This window comes from Anneissia japonica, unplaced genomic scaffold (genome assembly GCF_011630105.1).
Source record: "Anneissia japonica isolate Jap-2015-1 unplaced genomic scaffold, ASM1163010v1 scaffold287726_len2788222_cov184, whole genome shotgun sequence".
Taxonomy (NCBI): Eukaryota; Metazoa; Echinodermata; class Crinoidea; order Comatulida; family Comatulidae; genus Anneissia; species Anneissia japonica.
Window position 1 is genome coordinate 964,523 of NW_022705125.1, and position 18,940 is coordinate 983,462.

General features: G+C 32.5%; 2 protein-coding genes across 2 annotated transcripts in view; both read left to right on the forward strand.

The window, feature by feature from the left end:
* LOC117105283 (neuronal acetylcholine receptor subunit beta-3-like) overlaps nt 1-12,488 on the forward strand; it is a 19,532-nt gene extending 7,044 nt beyond the window's left edge. The window contains exons 2-7 of the mRNA XM_033246392.1: nt 7,443-7,582; nt 7,830-7,874; nt 8,658-8,767; nt 9,092-9,633; nt 10,573-10,871; nt 11,248-12,488. Coding sequence (XP_033102283.1) covers nt 7,443-7,582; nt 7,830-7,874; nt 8,658-8,767; nt 9,092-9,633; nt 10,573-10,871; nt 11,248-11,418 — 1,307 coding nt within the window. The 3' untranslated portion in view covers nt 11,419-12,488. The remainder of the gene's footprint in view (nt 1-7,442; nt 7,583-7,829; nt 7,875-8,657; nt 8,768-9,091; nt 9,634-10,572; nt 10,872-11,247) is intronic.
* A 2,537-nt stretch (nt 12,489-15,025) lies between these two features.
* The window catches only part of LOC117105354 (neuronal acetylcholine receptor subunit alpha-9-like), a 17,045-nt gene continuing 13,130 nt past the window's right edge, over nt 15,026-18,940 (forward strand). Inside the window, exons 1-2 of the mRNA XM_033246477.1 lie at nt 15,026-15,319; nt 18,034-18,170. Of these exons, the coding sequence (XP_033102368.1) occupies nt 15,268-15,319; nt 18,034-18,170 (189 nt within the window). The 5' untranslated portion in view covers nt 15,026-15,267. The remainder of the gene's footprint in view (nt 15,320-18,033; nt 18,171-18,940) is intronic.

Genomic DNA, 18,940 nt, shown 5'->3' on the forward strand with positions numbered 1-18,940 from the left:
TAAACAAATGCACACAAATTTATGAAATACTTTCACTCTTTTCGGTATTTTAAATAAATATATGACCTACATGAACTACACATCAGTGTCTATGTCTATGTACACACCTCTTGCAATACCAATACAAAGAGCAAAAAGAGCAAAAAGAAGACGGAATGTTATTGTTTTAAATAGTTGCCTTAATGTTATGTACTGTGGTCTCCCTCTAATTAAAAGACCATCTTTGGGGACCGGGATTTTGGTGGTCTTTAGCAGGTTTAATTTGGTCTCTAATATAACTAGAATACCCCTAATTAAAAACCGGCACTAAAAGTGGTCTTTAAATATCACTATTTAGAGGGGAATCGAGAAATGATACAGTAAATGTAATATTGTTTTATTCCAAGTGCTTTAAGCTTTGTCTACACTATCAAATTTTATGTGACAAAAAAAAATGTGATTTGTCCATATTACAGAGATAATCAACGTTTATAGTTTTCGATCTATTCGATCATTTTCAACACATACAGACATAATATTCAAAATAAAAATAAAATTGGCCAACAGAAACAAATAAATACACATTTAATAACCGATAAATAATAAAATAATACACTAAAATTAGACACAAAACAGACATAAAATTACAGACATAATAATAATCGATAATGGAAACGAGAGCATGAATGATGCAATAGCCCACTCTGGTTAAGGTTTTTTTTTTACAGATGTGATGCACCTAAAAAAATCGAATATCTATGCTTTTATGTCTTTAGGACATGGTTCAGTCATTGTTCGTACTTGTATAGGAGGCCATAAGAAATGCTAAACTCAGTTTCTCAAAAAACTTTACTCATTATATTTATTTAATCTTAATGTTGTACAGAAGGCTGAACGATTTAAGGTTCAGGAAACTAACATTATTCAGATGATTTGTTTTGTTTGTTTAATGGTTTCTCCAACACTTCAAATTAACATAGTGATAACAATATAATAAGAATACAAAGTTACAAAATCGGTGTAAATGTGAGTAAGAATAATTAATTGGAAGTGTGGAAGGAGGTCAAAATAACTACAAACTTTAAGACTTGACCCCCTGTAAAAACCAAAAGATGGTACATAGAACTTTAGTACACAGCATAAAGTGTGAAAACAAATTAATAAAATAATAATAAAAATAATAATAATAATGAAAATAATAATAATAAGATATGTACTGATAAAAGAGAAACTTACTCACCATATATCTGCACCAAAGACTTTTTATAGGTAATCTTGAAACTTGAAAGTGATGGTTTGTTTTCTAAAGAGTGTGAAAGGCTCCCACAAAGCTTGGGACCGATGTAAAAGATTGAATGACGTCTGATATGAAACTCACATTTTTTAGCATAAACATTGGTAACAGAAAAACGTGTGAAGTGTGAATGAGAATCAGAGGATTTGTTAAATAATGAACTGATGTGTACCGGAAGTAGATTATTGGTTAAACGGTACATAAATAAATAAGGCAGATTGTAGTTTATTAATGTCAAAGGCGTTTAATATTTTGCAGTTAAAAAATAATTGTTTGGAATGAGATCTGGAGGGGGCCCCTGAACAAATTCGAACTGCACGTTTTTGTAGCTTAAATATTTGATCAATTTTAGTCGTTTCAAAGCTTGTCCAGGGGCATAAGTTGCTGAATTTATCCACCGTTACAGCCCAAGAGATATTACAATAAGATATACTGTATAAGGAAGTATCAGAGTGTTGTACAGAGTGAAAAGGATAGTAGCGGGAAGTGTATATTTGAGTTTATTCATTATACCGACGTTTCTTGCCACCACATTGGAAATTCTATTAACGTGAGGTTTCCATGATAATTTGGAATCAATTGTGACTCCAAGAAATTTTGTTTCATTCACAAGAGTGATTTCTTGGTTATTTAAAAAGATATTAAAGTTACGAAAAAGTGCTTTGGAGTTCCTGTTTTGAAGTATAATATAATAGGAACTATTGGGAAGATCGTTAATGTATATTAAAAATAAGAGAGGACCGAGAATGGAACCTTGTGGTACACCACGTGTAATAAAAGACAGAATGGAATTAAAAGTAGAAAAAGAAGTAAATTGTTGGCGACCGGTCAAATAACTATTAAGAAGTTTCAGTGGAAGGCCCCTGACACCATAATGCTGGAGTTTTTGGAGGAGAATATCATGATTTATGGTGTCAAAGGCCTTACTCAGGTCAAGGAAGATAGAATAGTATAACATACTCGATAAAAAAATGCATAAAGACGATTATAAATAAGGCGCTCCAAAATCTTGGATAAAGTAGGTAAGGGGGAAATAGGTTTATAATTCGTAAAGTAATGTTGGTCATATTTTTTGAATATGGGAATTACTTTGGAAATTTTAAGTAAATTTTAAGTACGGTAACTGAAATGAAATATTAAAAATATGGGCTAACGGTTTAGAAATGTGGTGCATGATGTTCTTAATAACACGATTTGAATACCCATCAAATCCAGGACTTTTGTTTTCTTTCATATTATTAATAATGATAATTATTTCATTTCCAGTCACGGGATTCAAGTAAAAAGAATTTTTAAGTGAAGTGTAAAGGAAAGATTAAAAATTGGAATTATGGGAAGATTGTTCAATACCTTGTACGAGTTTAAGACCAACATTAGTAAAATAAGTGTTAAAATGTTGCGCAATAAGTGAGGGTTAGTAATTTTCAAATTATTTATAAAATAATAAGATGGAAGATTGGGTTTAGTGTTTTTTTTCCTAGAATACCGTTAATAGTTTTGCATGTCTTATGGATATTGTTAGCCTTAGCGTATTGATTAATTTTATTGGTATAATAGTTTATACAAGCAATACGAAGCAAACTGGTTAATTTATTTCTGAATTTAGTATAGGCCTATTTCACTTTATGGAATGTAAGGAAATAGATAGTGCTTTTCCTTTGTTGGATCGATTGTAACTCCTGATTGTAGCAACTCCTAAACGAATGGCACTTCAGAAATACAGTCAGTATATCAATTATTCTTTCAAACCTTATTCTATCGCGTTGTTTGTGTTTTAAGTTAACTTTATTTATTTATTTTTTTAATTTTTTATTTTTTTTAAGCGTACAGGTTTGGAATATTTTTAAAATCCTTAAGTTAAATTATTTAAATTTTTCTTTTTATTTTCAATGGAAAATAAACGCGATCGTTAATATCGATCTTGGTACAATGTAAACCTGTAATCATATGACAATTATACAGAATTTTACTATATTATAGGCCTAGACTAGGACCAGGCCTCCTACTATAATATAAAGGCCTAGTCCAAGACCTTGTTGCAATTATCCCTGTCCTCATAAGCCTATCCTATAATGCCTAGCATAGGGCTCGTGATCGCGGTACCCTAACCATTAAAAATTAGCAGACGAACTGGGAATCGTTGTTCACGGCATTGGACTGCAGCGAAAAATTATTCCCCCATCATTAACGGAACAGGCCAACGTCACGCTTGGCTGACTAGTTTTGATTTACATTTCGCAAGTTTAGTGCCAGTGTGACCACTGCTTGGGTATTTACCCAAGATCTTGGGTATTTTGACTTGGTCTTGGGTTCTTGGGTATTCCGTTCAAATCCTTGGGTATTTCATTTTTACTAAGAAAATTAAATATTTTTGTCATAGACGAAGAATTAAGAAGTAACAAAGTATATTTCAGTCACATTCAAGTAAGCAAAACTCAACGAAGTGCACATTGTTAATTGACTGTTAATTGCTATAAACATGGGTTCAGAATTGTTTATTGGTGATTTGCGTTGCCATTGATCTTACCTAATTAATGCATTACATAATAATACCTGATCACTGATCTACTGATAACACTGGCCGACTGAGGGCGTATTTTTCTATCCGTATTATACAAGTGACGTTTTCGATAGACTGCTGGTTGATAGTAAGTTTTATAGCTTGACTACGTCTGACTTTTTGAGATGATCCTATAAGCATAGCCTTTGTTTTTTATATTTAAGTGTAATTTATTTGCAGAGAGCCGGGGGAAAAGATTATTGAGATTGTTATTGAGATTTTGTTGAATAAGGACAGATGATTTATTGGCTGTGTAAATAATGGTGTCGTCAGCGAACATGTTGGCAGAGCAATCATCAGTTAAACAGTTAGGGAGATCATTTATATAAATGGAGAAAAGAAGGGGACCAAGGATAGTACCTTGGGGGATGTCTGTGCAAATGGGAAGAAGGGAAGAAAGAGAACAGTTGAATGAGACGCGTTGAAAGCGAGATAGAGGTAGGAATCGAACCAGAAGGTAGTTTTATCAGAAAGGCCAAAGAAAGGAAGTTTTTTGAGCAGGATAGAGTGGTTAGTAGTGTCGAAAGCTTTTTGTAAATCGATAAAGACAGTGCCAATAAGGTTTCCGTGATTGATGTGTTGAAGCCAGGTGTCATGAGCATTAATAAGAGCAGTAAGAGTAGAATGACCGGGTCGAAATCCAGATTGTTGTTCGGAGAGAAGTTTATTAGAGTTAAGGTAATGGTAAAGTTGAGAATGAATGGCTTTTTCGAGGATTTTAGAACAAAGAGGAAGAACAGAAATAGGACGGTAATTAGAAAGTTCGCTTTTGAACCAGAATTTTGAATTTCGAAACAGTCATTGGGTATATCAAAAATTGTGAGTGGTCACGCTGTCTAGTGCCATACGCAGCAAATGTCCATGTCTAGTGTTTGTTACATTTCAAACCACTGGCTGGTTTTTGATTTACGTTTTGGTATAGAATTTGGAGAGGGCGTTTGATCAAGTCAGACCTACGTTTTGAATTTGATTACATTTTAAAGATATTAGAACTACATTTTGGAAAATTTGAACTACGTTTTAAAAAATTAGAACTTCATTTTGGGAAACTAGATCTACATTTTGAGAAATTTACGCCTACGTTTTGATAAATTAGACATTGAATTTTGCAATTACATTTTGATTTTAACATGGATTTTGCTGCGTATGGCACCCCCATATTCGCTTGCCTTCCCGAGTAAAATTAAGCCCAGTGAGTGTCCATGGTACGAGAGTTTGCGCTAATGCTACATGTCATACAGAGGCCTACTGGTCTTCCAATTCCCCATATATGATAGGTAGATTTTAGCTCGGATGTTGGAAATTACAGCAGATGTATAAGGTCCTTCATATAAGATACATGATAATTCGAGAGCGATGCGGAAGTGAACCACAACAGGGAGGTGTTCAGTGATTTGGGCAATCTAAAAACATGTGTTGAATGGATCAGTAGTTTACTTTCTTCTGTACATTCTTTGCTACTGATTGTACCGTGTACTGTGATTTTCAATTGACGTTTAAGTACTCGGCTTTTTGAAATAATAATTTTCATCAAAGTAAGCAGACAAATTCTTTAAATTAAATATTTTGTGTGCTACTGTAATGGACATTATAGGCCTAACCAAAGCCATGCAAAGAAAGCAAACAAAACACTTGTGGGTGGATTATGAATTTAAATTATGTGTCCCAGCCATTGTAGAATGAAGATAAATACATATCAAGTGACGGGTTTTTTTTTTAAGGAATTGAGCAACACGGTTTCCTATGTTTAATACTTTGGATATTCTAACATAAATTCACGAATTTCCCCATCACTTTTCCCAAAGAACTTTCCATACTTTTAATTTCCCGAAGCTTTCTTCTTAATATACCACAGATTACAGACAAATATCGTTTAGACCACTCGCTCTATTTAATAATTGAACTGCACTACAAATACTTCCTAGTAAGTGGAGAAGTTTGCACATTGATTATGGTCTTTTGTGTATTGTATGACAAGGCTAATAATATTGTTTGTTTTTTTTTTTGATTTTCGTTTTCTACTCTTTTATGACTATAATTATGCATATATGAAGGATTATGAATTGTGCGATATGACGATTCTCTTTTATGTGTATTCACTAACACATACACATAAAAGAGAATCGTCCAGAATATCGCACAATTCATAATCCTAATATTATTAGTCTGATATTCAACAATTTTTACAATAGTGAACCTACCTTAAACTTGTTCTGTTAGGCATAACAAAATTGGATTTGCCCCCAATTTTATTGCTTGCACACAATATTGTTTGTAGAGAAGAGGGATTACTTACAAATCCAATTACTGCATTCTTTCACAAGACCAAATAATAATTGTCCCAATTAACATTCTCCCTAAGCCCAAACTCGTCAACAATGTAAAGACCTCTGTTTTACTTTAATATCCCTGCATGGTTTTATATAACTTTCATATGAGGGATGGACAAAATGTGACAATTAATAAAATCCACGATAATTTTGCAAATTCTTTCATTTAAAGTCAGCCAAAGAAGTAAATATTTTCAATAATTAATTAAAATATGTGTATTATGCTTATAATCATAAAATAGTTATTTAATTTTAATAATTTTTATTATTAATTTTTAATAATTTTAATGATTTAATTTGTAATTTTTAATTCACTTAATTTTTATTTTGTTTTATTAATAATAATAATAATTATTATTATTTTCCTTGTAACTTGGGTTAAACATTCCCGAAAGTTTTATTCGGATCACTTGACCCGTTTTTTAAATATCTGGTCTAGGAAGTTTTCCTTTAAATGATCCTAAGATCCACACCATACTGCGGATCGTCACAAAAATTTAATCATTTTTTTACAAGACCTTTACAAAGTATTATAGAATGCTTATTTAGACCCATTGGTTTTTTAAAAGAGATATTTAGGTCGTGGTCCTCAAAAATTGAAAAGACCCTCAAACTTACACCTTTCACTAGATCGTCACTAACACATAAAATTGTCTTACTTGTAACTTGATTAAACTTTTCCGTAAGTATCATTGAGATCAACTGACCGGTTATTGAAATATCCGATGTAGACTGTTTGACCATAAATCACTTTAATTGGTCCTCACACGCACACCCCATCATTGATTGACACTAAATATTAGGAGGCACATCTTTGATATATGGCCTATGATTCGGCAAAGCACGGAAAAATTCTAAGCATGGAAAGTGACCAAAGTGACGGCCAGAAAAAAATGCAAAAAGATAGGAAAAATATATGCAAGAAAAAAGAAAAAAAAATCAAACAAAAACAATGCCTTTTCCCAGCAGCACTGGGAAAAGCCATTAATAATAATAATAATAATAATAATAATAATAATAATAATAATAATAATAATAATAATAATAATAATGATAATAATAATAAAAATAATAATAATAATAATAATAATAATAATAATAATAATAATAATAATAATAATAATAATAATAATAATAATTATTATTATTATTATTATTATTATTGAAGGGAGTTAGCCGTTAACACTGTTGAATAAATATAATATAAATCATCATGATTTATATTATTATTATTATTAATAATAATAACCACGCTTTATTAAATGTATGGTTGGTGCAGATGCACATAGCAACGAGTCTAGGCTGGTAGAAGATCTGCTGGATAACTACCCTAATTGGAAATCTGCTAGGCCAGTTTTAAATGACTCTGATGTTGTCGTCGTGACCTTTAGCTTCGTTTTAACAGAAGTCGTTAATCTGGTAAGTGGTACATATACAATTTATATAGTGCTCATTTAATCAAATTAAACAGATTTGTCCATTATTATGTTACTGTATGTTTGGCCAAGGTGCAAGTTGAATGTTTTTATGTGTGCCAGGTAGGGCATAAGTAACACTACCTACATTATTTATATGTTTAAAAGCTCTTTTTCAAATAGGACCTCTTCTTAGGTCCAAGTAAAAGTGGTATCAATAATGGTCAGTTTATTTTCATGCTATGTTTCAGGACGAAAAACTTCAATCTATAACCGTCAACGGGTGGATGACTGAGGTAAGTCTGTTTTCAATGTGGCTGCTCGAAACCCATGAAATGTGTTTCTAAGTATCTTCAATGGGAAGCCAAAAGGAAGTAAAACCAACCCTATCGAAGTCGGCCCAGTTGGTGAATAGTTATTATTGTATTAATACTAAAATTAGAAAAACAAGCAGAATAAAAAGCTGAGAAAAAGTATTTAGATGATTAAATAGGCCTATGTAATTTTAATTAACATCGATTATAGATAAATAAACTAAAATTGTAGAAACTATCAATCAGATGACATAAAACAAGTATTTTTTTAAAAATAAAATTACTATCTACATCGTACTAGGTCTAAGCTGTAAATCATAAATTTTCGTGAAAAATTGCCATATTTCGGGTGTTTAATAAATGACATTAGATTATTGTGGAATTATTAAATGAGTATTATTGTTCTGTAATCAGCAGAACAAATAAGTGTGGTCCAGTGATAGCGCCAGGATCTGCCCGACAGGGGGCTACAGGCTCTGACGGTGGGGTGGGGTGGGGGGTAGGTGAGCGAAGCGACCCTTACTTGGCTGGGGGATCAGCCGCCTAGAAACCACCGGTGGGGGTCCAGGGGAGAATCCCCTGAAAGCTACGGATATTTGACGAATTTTGGTGAATTTTTATTAGTTATTTGATAGGCATCAAGCTACCGTAATGTGACTTGTATAATTTTTAATGTCGAAATTAACTTCACAACTGAACAATTTTACGTTGTGGCGCGAAAAAACAAAATAGGCCTATATCGAGTTTTTATTTGCATTTATTTAGAGTTGGCAGGATCAACTTATGGTATGGAACGCCTCAGACTACGGTGGGATAGATATAATTAAAGTTCCCCTGAATTCAATCTGGATTCCAGACATAACACTCTACAACAAGTAAGCCCCTTTTTATTATTATACTTCTATATGTGTTTCATACTTATATGAAAGTGAATTTAGTACTGAGAAGTCTTACTTTTGATGACATAAGGAGTTTTGGAAAAAAAAAATTTTCCACGTTAGGAATCAAGCCCAAATTGATTCTATTGCCCTTTAGTGCCTGCAGCAAATGACCTTAGGACTATTTAGTGAACATAATTAATAACAATGATAAGCGAGGACGGGTATGGAGCAACAACCTAATGTTAATGACAGGTTTAATTTTATTTTGTATAATGTAATATGTATCTTAGTGCTTAGTGACCGACGCTTTTCTTTCAGTGTGGACAAGGGCTTCGAACGTACCAGGACCGATTTGCCATTATCCATCACGTCGAAAGGTGTTGTTTTTATGACAACACCGGCTATCTACACCGCATTTTGCAAGTTGAATGTGAAGTATTTTCCATTCGACAAGCAAGTTTGTTATTTTTTGTTTGGATCTTGGACATACTTTAGCCATCAGGTCGACATGAAAATTACACGGACAGAGGAAGAGATTAATTATGATTACTTTATCGAAAATGGTGTATGGGACATAGAATATTTAAAATTTAAGAATAAAAAAACCGTTTACGCTTGGGATCCACATCCATATACTAATGTTTATATGACAATTGGTTTGAGACGTCGCTCAAAATTCTATGTCAGAAATATTCTAGTGCCTTGTATTTTGCTTTCATTTCTTGCCGTCTTCGTATTCATCTTACCTCCAGAATGCGGAGAAAAAATATCGTTTTCCATCACCAATTTGCTAGCAATTGTACTGTTCCAACAACTTATCAGCGAGACATTGCCGCCCTCTGACGATTCCCCTATTATTGGTGAGTTCAACTGGTTTATTGTTTATGAATCTTTGAATACAGTGAATAACAAGAAAACAAACAATGCTATATTCCTATTTTCTTTATGGAAATCAACGTCTTTAAAAGCTTACTCGTTGGTGGCGCTGTCCAGAATGAGAGAAATATTATATGGGACTTCTGTTAGTCAGTACACTGGACACAGACATAGGAGGACGCCCGTTGCCAACTGTCTTTTTTTGATTACCCAGAAGTACCGCCCGCTGTTTGTTTATTTGGTTATACCGAATAGCATATTAAAATAATTATTATGTACTGTAGATTTATATAGCGCTTTATACCTCAAGTCTTAAAGCTCTTGTGGTGTGGATAGCTCATGCAATAGCTTTCCCCTCATTAAGGGCGTCGTATTTTTTAAATAATAATATAAAATATTTGATATAATTATTACTGTAATCTTTGTAGTAAACAAATATGTTGGATAAACTGAAAACAATCCTTGGATAAAATAACGCAACATAGATCAGATATCAAACACAAGTTTGATCAACCAGTAGCCGAACATTTCAATTCAGCTGGTCATTCAATTAACAATTTAGATTACATAAAAAGGCTGTTAATAACGTAGCACAAAGAGTGGCGTATTTAGGAGTCTTGAAATGGGTGGGGGGCGAAGGCGGGTTTGGGTGGGGTGCTCGGTGATTAAGTGAGGGACGCTAGGTCGCAAAATAATGTGGTATGAGGTGATGTGTTACTACCTGAGCGTCATTTTTTGTTTCGGACATTTTCAATAGGGAGGAGGAGGAGGCGACTAGGGGCTCAAGGATTTCTTAGAGGGCGTGCACCACCCCGCGCTTAATTCAAAGAACTCAAAGTCCTAATTAAAATTTTTGTTCACTTTACATTTTTTGATTAATTCCCAGTTAATTTAATCCATAATGATTATTTTTATCTACTCAGCAAATTTCATTAAATTGATTGTCGCTCTTGGATGCATCTCAGTTATGGCAACATCGATTATTCTAAAGTTTCACTTCGGACGGCACGGAAAGCCTGTGAATAAATTCATTTACAGGATATTCGTCAGAGGTCTAGGCTCGGTTCTTCGTGTGTATGAACCGGATTCTGAAAGGCAACGCATGCATTCTAAACAAGTTGAACTGGTGTATTACCGTCCGAAGATGATTGCAGTTATTAGCGACAACGAAGAATCAATGTCACCACATCAAGGGTCAACCGAAACGAAAGAGATGGCAGACATCAGAAAGTCTAATTTACATTTTTTTTATTAATTCCCAATTAATTTAATCCATAATGATTATTTTTATCTACTCAGCAAATTTCATTAAATTGATTGTCGCTCTTGGATGCATCTCAGTTATGGCAACATCGATTATTCTAAAGTTTCACTTCGGACGGCACGGAAAGCCTGTGAATAAATTCATTTACAGGATATTCGTCAGAGGTCTAGGCTCGGTTCTTCGTGTGTATGAACCGGATTCTGAAAGGCAACGCATGCATTCTAAACAAGTTGAACTGGTGTATTACCGTCCGAAGATGATTGCAGTTATTAGCGACAACGAAGAATCAATGTCACCACATCAAGGGTCAACCGAAACGAAAGAGATGGCAGACATCAGAAAGTCTAACCAGCAGTCCAATGAACAGAAAAAGGAGGAAGAACTAACAAAAACATGGATGGACTTGGCGCATGTCTTTGACAGATTAATGCTGATAATATGTTTGCTGATTTTCGTAATCACATCCGTCGTGATTGCTGTAATGATGCTGGAAAATAAACCTTAATATAATGCTAACAATTAATGAACATAATTGAAAATTAAATAAGGGTAAACTTATCTGATATATGATTATGATTATATGAGCTTTCCTGGAAACGAGATTCAGTAGCGCTCCATCGCTCTCTGGGATACCACCTCTAGGTTTAACAAACGAAGCAATTCAAAACAAAAGGGCATGCCACTCCCTCGCATGTGCTACCCTTCTGTGTGGGATTTGAATCTCACCTCCAGGAAAGCTCGTAATCATACTAATACATCAGGTAAGTTTACCCTCGTATAATTTTCAACTATATTTCGCTTTCATTACGGCTTAGATTCAATGTCGACTTTAAAGCGTAAGAACTGTTCCCAGCCATGAAGCGCCATTAAATCGAAGCCGTAAGGAAAGCGAGCTAATATAATAACAAATGCGAGTGCTTTGCTTACGACGAGGCGTAAGAATAATTTAGACTATGCTTACGCCGATGTATTAAACATGCGCATATTAAGCTTGGTTTCCATACAATAGCTACACAGTCGCTACAGCGTTTTCACTGCAATCCTTGCACTGCGTAGCTGTTTCCGACGCATTCGGGAACGCCCCCTGATACAACTGACCAATCAGCGTTGCCAGGGGAGTCGGCGATAGCGTGTAGTGATTTTTATGGAAACCAGGCTTTAAGCGTTCCCGATTGCGTCGGGAACAGCCAGCTACGAAGTGCAAGAATTGCAGTGAAAATGGTGTAGCGACTGTGTAGCGATTTTTTTGCAATCAGGCTTTAGTGTAGCTAAATAATACTACAACTGTCCATTAAGCAAATGACGCACTAGCCACAATTCTTCACAAAGTTCACTGCCACCTTGAAACACCAAGGTTATACGTTTTATTTGTATATAAGTAGAAATTAATAAATTAAATTCTGGATAAGTACAGCAAAGTATACTTAATTTATTTTAAGTACAACTCGAGTCTTAATATACAGCATTGCATAATTTTAACTTCAATTTATAGTTTAAGCACATTCAAACCCTTTAACCATCAATTATATTATACAGATTCTTGAAAATTTAAATTCGACGTTTACCCCCAAATTTTATTTATTTATTTTTGCACTTTTACCCGTTTCTGTTTTACTTATATTTTAAATGGTTTTAAATACTTAGCTTAAGATTAATTGATTTTAATTTTCACGGTATATTAAATAATATGCTTTGTCGTATTTTTGTATATATGTGTCGTTTTTTAGTCAGTGGTTTTATAGTTGTATTGTGAACGCACGGCATGACGTGTGCCGCACTGATTTAAAAGTGAAGTTTTGCTTGTTTTATTTAATGTCTGTAATGTAACACTAATTATATTTTTATCTTTATGTACATTTAACTTATTGCTTAAACACATGGATCTATATTTCGACTGTATCATGTTGTTTTGTCGACAATAAATATTCATTGATTCCTTGAAATCGTTCTTTTGCAACATTTCATTTGAATTAAAAAAATCATCACCTTTATACAGATGAAACCAATCTCTGGTTCTCGGATGACATTGACAATATTTCTCTGACCACTTTTCAAAATATACCCTAATACGGAGGTTCTACTTCTTCTAGTTTACAGAACTTTGTTTTAGTCAGTCGCAATCATCAAAGAATGCACAGCGATATTTTTAAAGGATAATCAAGCCTGCTTGAACATTCGACAGTTCCAGTAGGTCTAAATCAGTTGCATTATATTTTGGCGTTCTGTCTATATTTTAGGCAAGAAATATATCCGATTTCTAAATTTTAAGATACTTTATTTGAAAATATATATACCTATGAAACCTCCATCAATGTTACACATGTTAGATAATTTCAATTTAATGAAAGTAAATGGTAAATCGAATAAGATAAAAAAAAATCATCGAAATAAAAGCACACTTATGTTTGCTAAAATATTTTGATTTAAGTCTATCGAAATTAAATCATTTTGTGGTGTTTAATGAAATTTTCAATTTAATGAAAGTAAATGGTAAATCGAATAAGATAAAAAAAAATCATCGAAATGAAAGCACACTTATGCTTGCCAAAATATTTTGATTTAAGTTAATCGAAATTAAATCATTTTGTGGTGTTTAATGAAATTTTAGTTAACGCGTGAGTTCAAGAAACGTATTTAGCTGTAATTAATTGGGTTTTAACGACATTAACCTCATTTTCTAAAATACTGTCAGCAGTTCCAATAGAAGAAGAGCCCTAAAGGCTTTAGGCTATGGCTTCTTCGTGCCCTAGGGGTTTCGGGCACTTTTTTACGTGACAATTTGACTCTTTTTTTTTATAAACTTTTGAATCTTGATTTGGGACCCATGGTTCTGGCCAAAACATGCTGGTCTCGGGGCTCCTGGCTTTAGCCAGTCGTAGCTCATTGATGTGACGCTAGTGGGTTGAAATTGGATGTAATTGATTTTGGCTGGGTATGAAGTGACCTACCCCCTCACGCAACTTTCAATGTCAACCTTGTTATTTCTCTATCACCACCAATTTATTATCATCACTTGTGGATAATATGAATTTATCATAGATAGTGTAGGCCGAAGTTTTTTTTTTTTTTTTTTTTTTTTTGTTTCATAGAGGGTTTTACTACTCGGCCAAAGGCTCATCTTGGAACGGTTATAATACTTTACAGTATTAAAACAAGTGATAACATAACAACTTTATGGACATCTTACATTCTACTCCATTTCGCTGCAATCCATGACATTAACCCACAGTAAATTATATATAACAAATATATATTGTGTTCCTATATATTTGAGCACTTTATTTTTTTTTGTATCTATTTTAGACTTTAAGAACACTGATCTATTAGTAACTCGGATATTTCTGCCACTCATGTGGCCTTCATCAGTGAGATAATGGAAAACCTAGATGTGTATAAGAGACAGGTGTAGAACCCTCCTTAGAAGATAATGTATAAATCGAACAGAAAAAAATACAGTCCTCAAATCTATAGGAACGTAATGTTATATAGTTGATTATAGGAATTGCACCCGCAACTTCTCGCTATCACAGAGGCCCACACTATATCGTCACGGATCTAAGATCACTCAAGTTCTATGAATAGAGGGAGACTAGTAGTCTTAGATCTGTTATAATATCGTACGGGCCTCTGTAGTTTAAACAATATGACGCTCGCCTCATTGTGCGATTAACATCATGCAATACTGTTAAAAAATGTTGAGATATTGAAATTTCATTCATCATGATTCAAGAAAAGTAAATTAAGATTGATGGGGTACTGTCAATAAAAATAGAAAATGTATCAACATAATAATGTAAAAATAGACCAAGTAAATATATAAATTATTAAGCTTAATTTAGATTTAAAATAGTATTGGATCTAACCCGATTAAGCCTACGTAGGACCTAAATAATGTGATTTCCTTTCGTTAAAGTCTGACACTCCCTGAAAATAATGAAATCATAACTAAGTTCATCACCATTAAAGTTTAATAACCATTTAATATTACCGGTATATGACCTTTAATCGATCATTATGGTATATCTGCATAATGAACGACCTTTAATCGATTGTTTAAAAATGAATTGTTAATTTCAAGAAGAATGGACATACTTAATATGCAATACGATTATAACATTAAGCCGAGAAAAACAAAGGTCATAAAGCGTTCTATGTATAGATTGGCGGATACATTAACCTTATACCGAAACACCATGTTTTACTTTTAAGGAAAATACACAATACTTTTGTTGACGAAACAACCCAACACAAACAGATCGATATATTGGCGCGAACTAATATTATTTCTTTCGTGGAGTCAGTGGAAACGTCTTATAACTGTCTGGCAAAGGCATGACAACGAGCAATCTTGGAAATGCTAAGGCTAGTTTGGATATTTCTAGCTACGGTGCCCGCCGTAAGATCAGGTAGGTAATATTTGCAATAATTGGTATAATAAGTTTGTCTCAATTGCAGAATAAAGTTAAATTTAGTGTTTTTTTCTGTTTCGTATAAGTAGCCCACCTTTATTCATATATTTCATTTATGCATAAGATACGAAACAAGATGTACAAATAAAATATAATAAAACTAAAATATAATAATAATATTGACAATCGACTGTATTTCCTTTAACACTTTTGTCCGTCATTTACATTTAATGCCTAGATGTGTAAGTAGTGTGTTTTAAGATTCTTATTTTTTTTATCTGTACAATAAGTATACTGTAATAATAAAAATGTAACTTTTTTATCATTAAATTCTTTCAATACAAAATGCTAATATATAATTCCATTTCTTTTTGCTCTTCCTGTTCCTATACAAAATAATAGCAGTTTATAGTGCTTTTGAATATGATGCTAAACAAATTCCATGGGTTTCTTCACACTTTGTATAAATCTACTAAAGGTTTTGTTTATAAATGGTAAATAATTTTCTGATTCTTATCTCATTTATGTATTCGGTACTGTACTAAACACATTTTATATGTAATTCATTGGATATAGTCCTAATCATTGTATACATTTTCCCATACATTTTGGACATACATGTAATCACATGTTTACCATCTTTATGTTTCCATCATGTATTGCATAACCCTTTTAGTTTCCCATAAAATAACATTTTATTTTTTTTGGAATGATTTTTATGAAGAAATTTGTAATTAACTGAAGCGTCATTGAATTCAAGTTCCCATTTCTTTTATGATGGCTTGCCAATAAATATCTTTTTAAGACATAAACATACCTTCAATTAGTTTTCACAACCTTTTTGTATAAACCTGGATTTGTATTTAGGCCTATATTTTCATTGATATTTAAATTGATAACGTTCACCCAATTATCTAGGATGGCGTTAAGCAGTGGATATTCGCTTATCCAATTACTTTTTATCAAACATTTTTTCTATAGTAATAATATTTATTTGGAGTTTTACATCAGTGGCACACATGGAAAAATAAATTCGCGTCCAAAACAAATGATTACAAGATACATCAAATTAAGAGAACCACTAAAACTTAAAACCAACTGAAAACAGTTTAAGTTAATCCTTCTTCTTTCCCCATCCTTCCTTGATAGTTCGAAGTTTACCCCTTCCCACTAAATACAACTGTACTTACTGTAACGATTATTTTAAAAGCAATACAAAATTCTACGTACCCTCTTCTCTCCCTAAACAATGCAATCCTTTATCAATTCCTCCTTAAACAATATAAAACCTGAACATCAACATTAACATCAAAACAATAATGCAGAAAAAAAAATAAAATAAAACTACTAAACTGAAAATTATATTGGATGTTAATATACGATTTACAACAACATTATATTTAATTTTTAAACTAGATCTTAAACCTTAAAAATTAATTAAATTAAAACAAAAAAATGAAAAAATTTAAATCAGAAAATTTTATAAAAATAATGATTTAAGGAAAACAAATAATTAGTTAACAAAATGAAAAAAACTAAATTAACTAAACACAATTGAACAGAAAAAATAATTAATCTAGAGAATTAAAGGACACATCAAAGACATTAAAAAAATATTGAAAAAAAAAGGAAAAAAGGCCAATGAAAGAAAAGAAAAGCAAAATAAGGAGAAATAATTAACTAAAAGTAACAAAAATAATAATATTTTGAAATAAACTGATTTATAAAAGATAAATAATTTACTTTACAAAAATCAAGATTAAAAATAAATAATGCAAAAACAAACAAACAAACACACATACAAAAAAAAAAACGGCCACAGAGAAAATTACACAAGATTGCTCTGATTACATTTAAATAAAACTTAGGCACATTTTTATTGATTGGCATTTAAAATGCATTAACATTACACATGTTAAACAACAAATTTTCTTTGGCCTTGAATCCGCCACTGACAATATTGATGATTTGGTATACAGTCTGTATTCTCATATTCAAATAAGGGCTTTGATTCTGTAGCATGTATGCAAATAATAGTAATAATAATAATAATAGTATGGAAAAGAAATACCGGCATTGCAATTTATTATAATGTTAATGTAATGTTAGTAGGATTTGATATACTAAAATGTTAATATGTTTAAAAAGAAAATAAATGAGGTGATAAGAAAGAAAAAAATTCTAAAATGATACAACATTAATTTAACAGTCCTATTTTAACCAAGGAAACTAGACAGACATATCAGTCGAGAAAATACTGAACAAACAAAAAACGATATGTAAAATGTTGTGGTGTTGTACATTCTTGAAATAATATAAAGAATTTATGTACATTAATTGAAATTTTTTTCAATTAAACGTTATATTGTCATTTGTACATTCTAACATCAATTAAGGATAATGAACCCTTTAGCTAAATTCCTAATGTCCTACATACAAGAACGTAAAAGTACGTAATCTTGATGTTTGTTGAGACATACGCGTATTATTGGTTCAACAATAACATGTACTGATTGCTAAGTTGTTTGATTGACAGCCTGAAAAAATACATTGTTATTGACAATAATTTTGCCGACCTAATGTTTTTTGAATAAATGTTCTATGATCACAAGTTAACAGTAATGAATAGGTTTAGAATAAACGTAAATTTAAAAATAAAAGAGGGAATATTGATTTACATAATTACCACTATTTTGTATTTATTTCATAAGATGCACCTAATAACGAGGCTTTGCTGTTAGGGAAACTACTGGAAAACTACACTCAGCCAACAGCTAGACCGGTCTTAAATGACTCCGATGCTGTCATCGTGACGTATCGCTACATAGTTACACAAGTTATTGATTTGGTGAGTCCATGGATGTATAGTGAATCATACACTATCAATACAATTCATGATGTCAAAATAAAACATAGTAAGCCTATATATCAATCATGCTATAATAACATGCTTATAATTGGCTAGTGTATGCCAGGCATATATGTACAGAAACTGTACTTAAACGTTATGGTTTCATCGAAAATACTGTATAATAGCACCGACGGGAATTGAACCTGCAACGTCTCACAGTCACATTAAGTGTAGTGGCGTATAGGAGTCTTGAAATAGGGTGGGTGAAGGTGGAATAGTGGGGCTGGGGGCGATGATTAAATGAGGGGCCATTAGGTAGGAAAATAAGGTGACATGAGGTGATTTTAACTACTTGAGAGTGATATTTTTGCTTCAGCCAATTCCAATGAGGAAGCTCTTTTTTAGGGAAGGGGACGTGCCTCATTACGCCACTGATTAAGTGGCATGCCGCTAAACCGCTGAAGCCTGTTACTATCACAGCTTCAATCCAGGCAGACCACCCCCATACAATCGAGTAATTCAAATTGTGGAGCTGTTGTAACCCAGAAAAAGCATCGAGCGTCGTAACAAACGTTTTATTAATCATTACTGTGTAGCACTGTGGAATTATATATTCATCAAAGAAAGGTAAATACAGTGTTCGAATAAAGAATATGATAATACATCGTGTAGCATAGCTCTCAACGAATATTGTCCTATAAATAAATGAATATAAATATAAATATAAAATAATTTGATAAAATATGATTTATATATAATTTAACAGC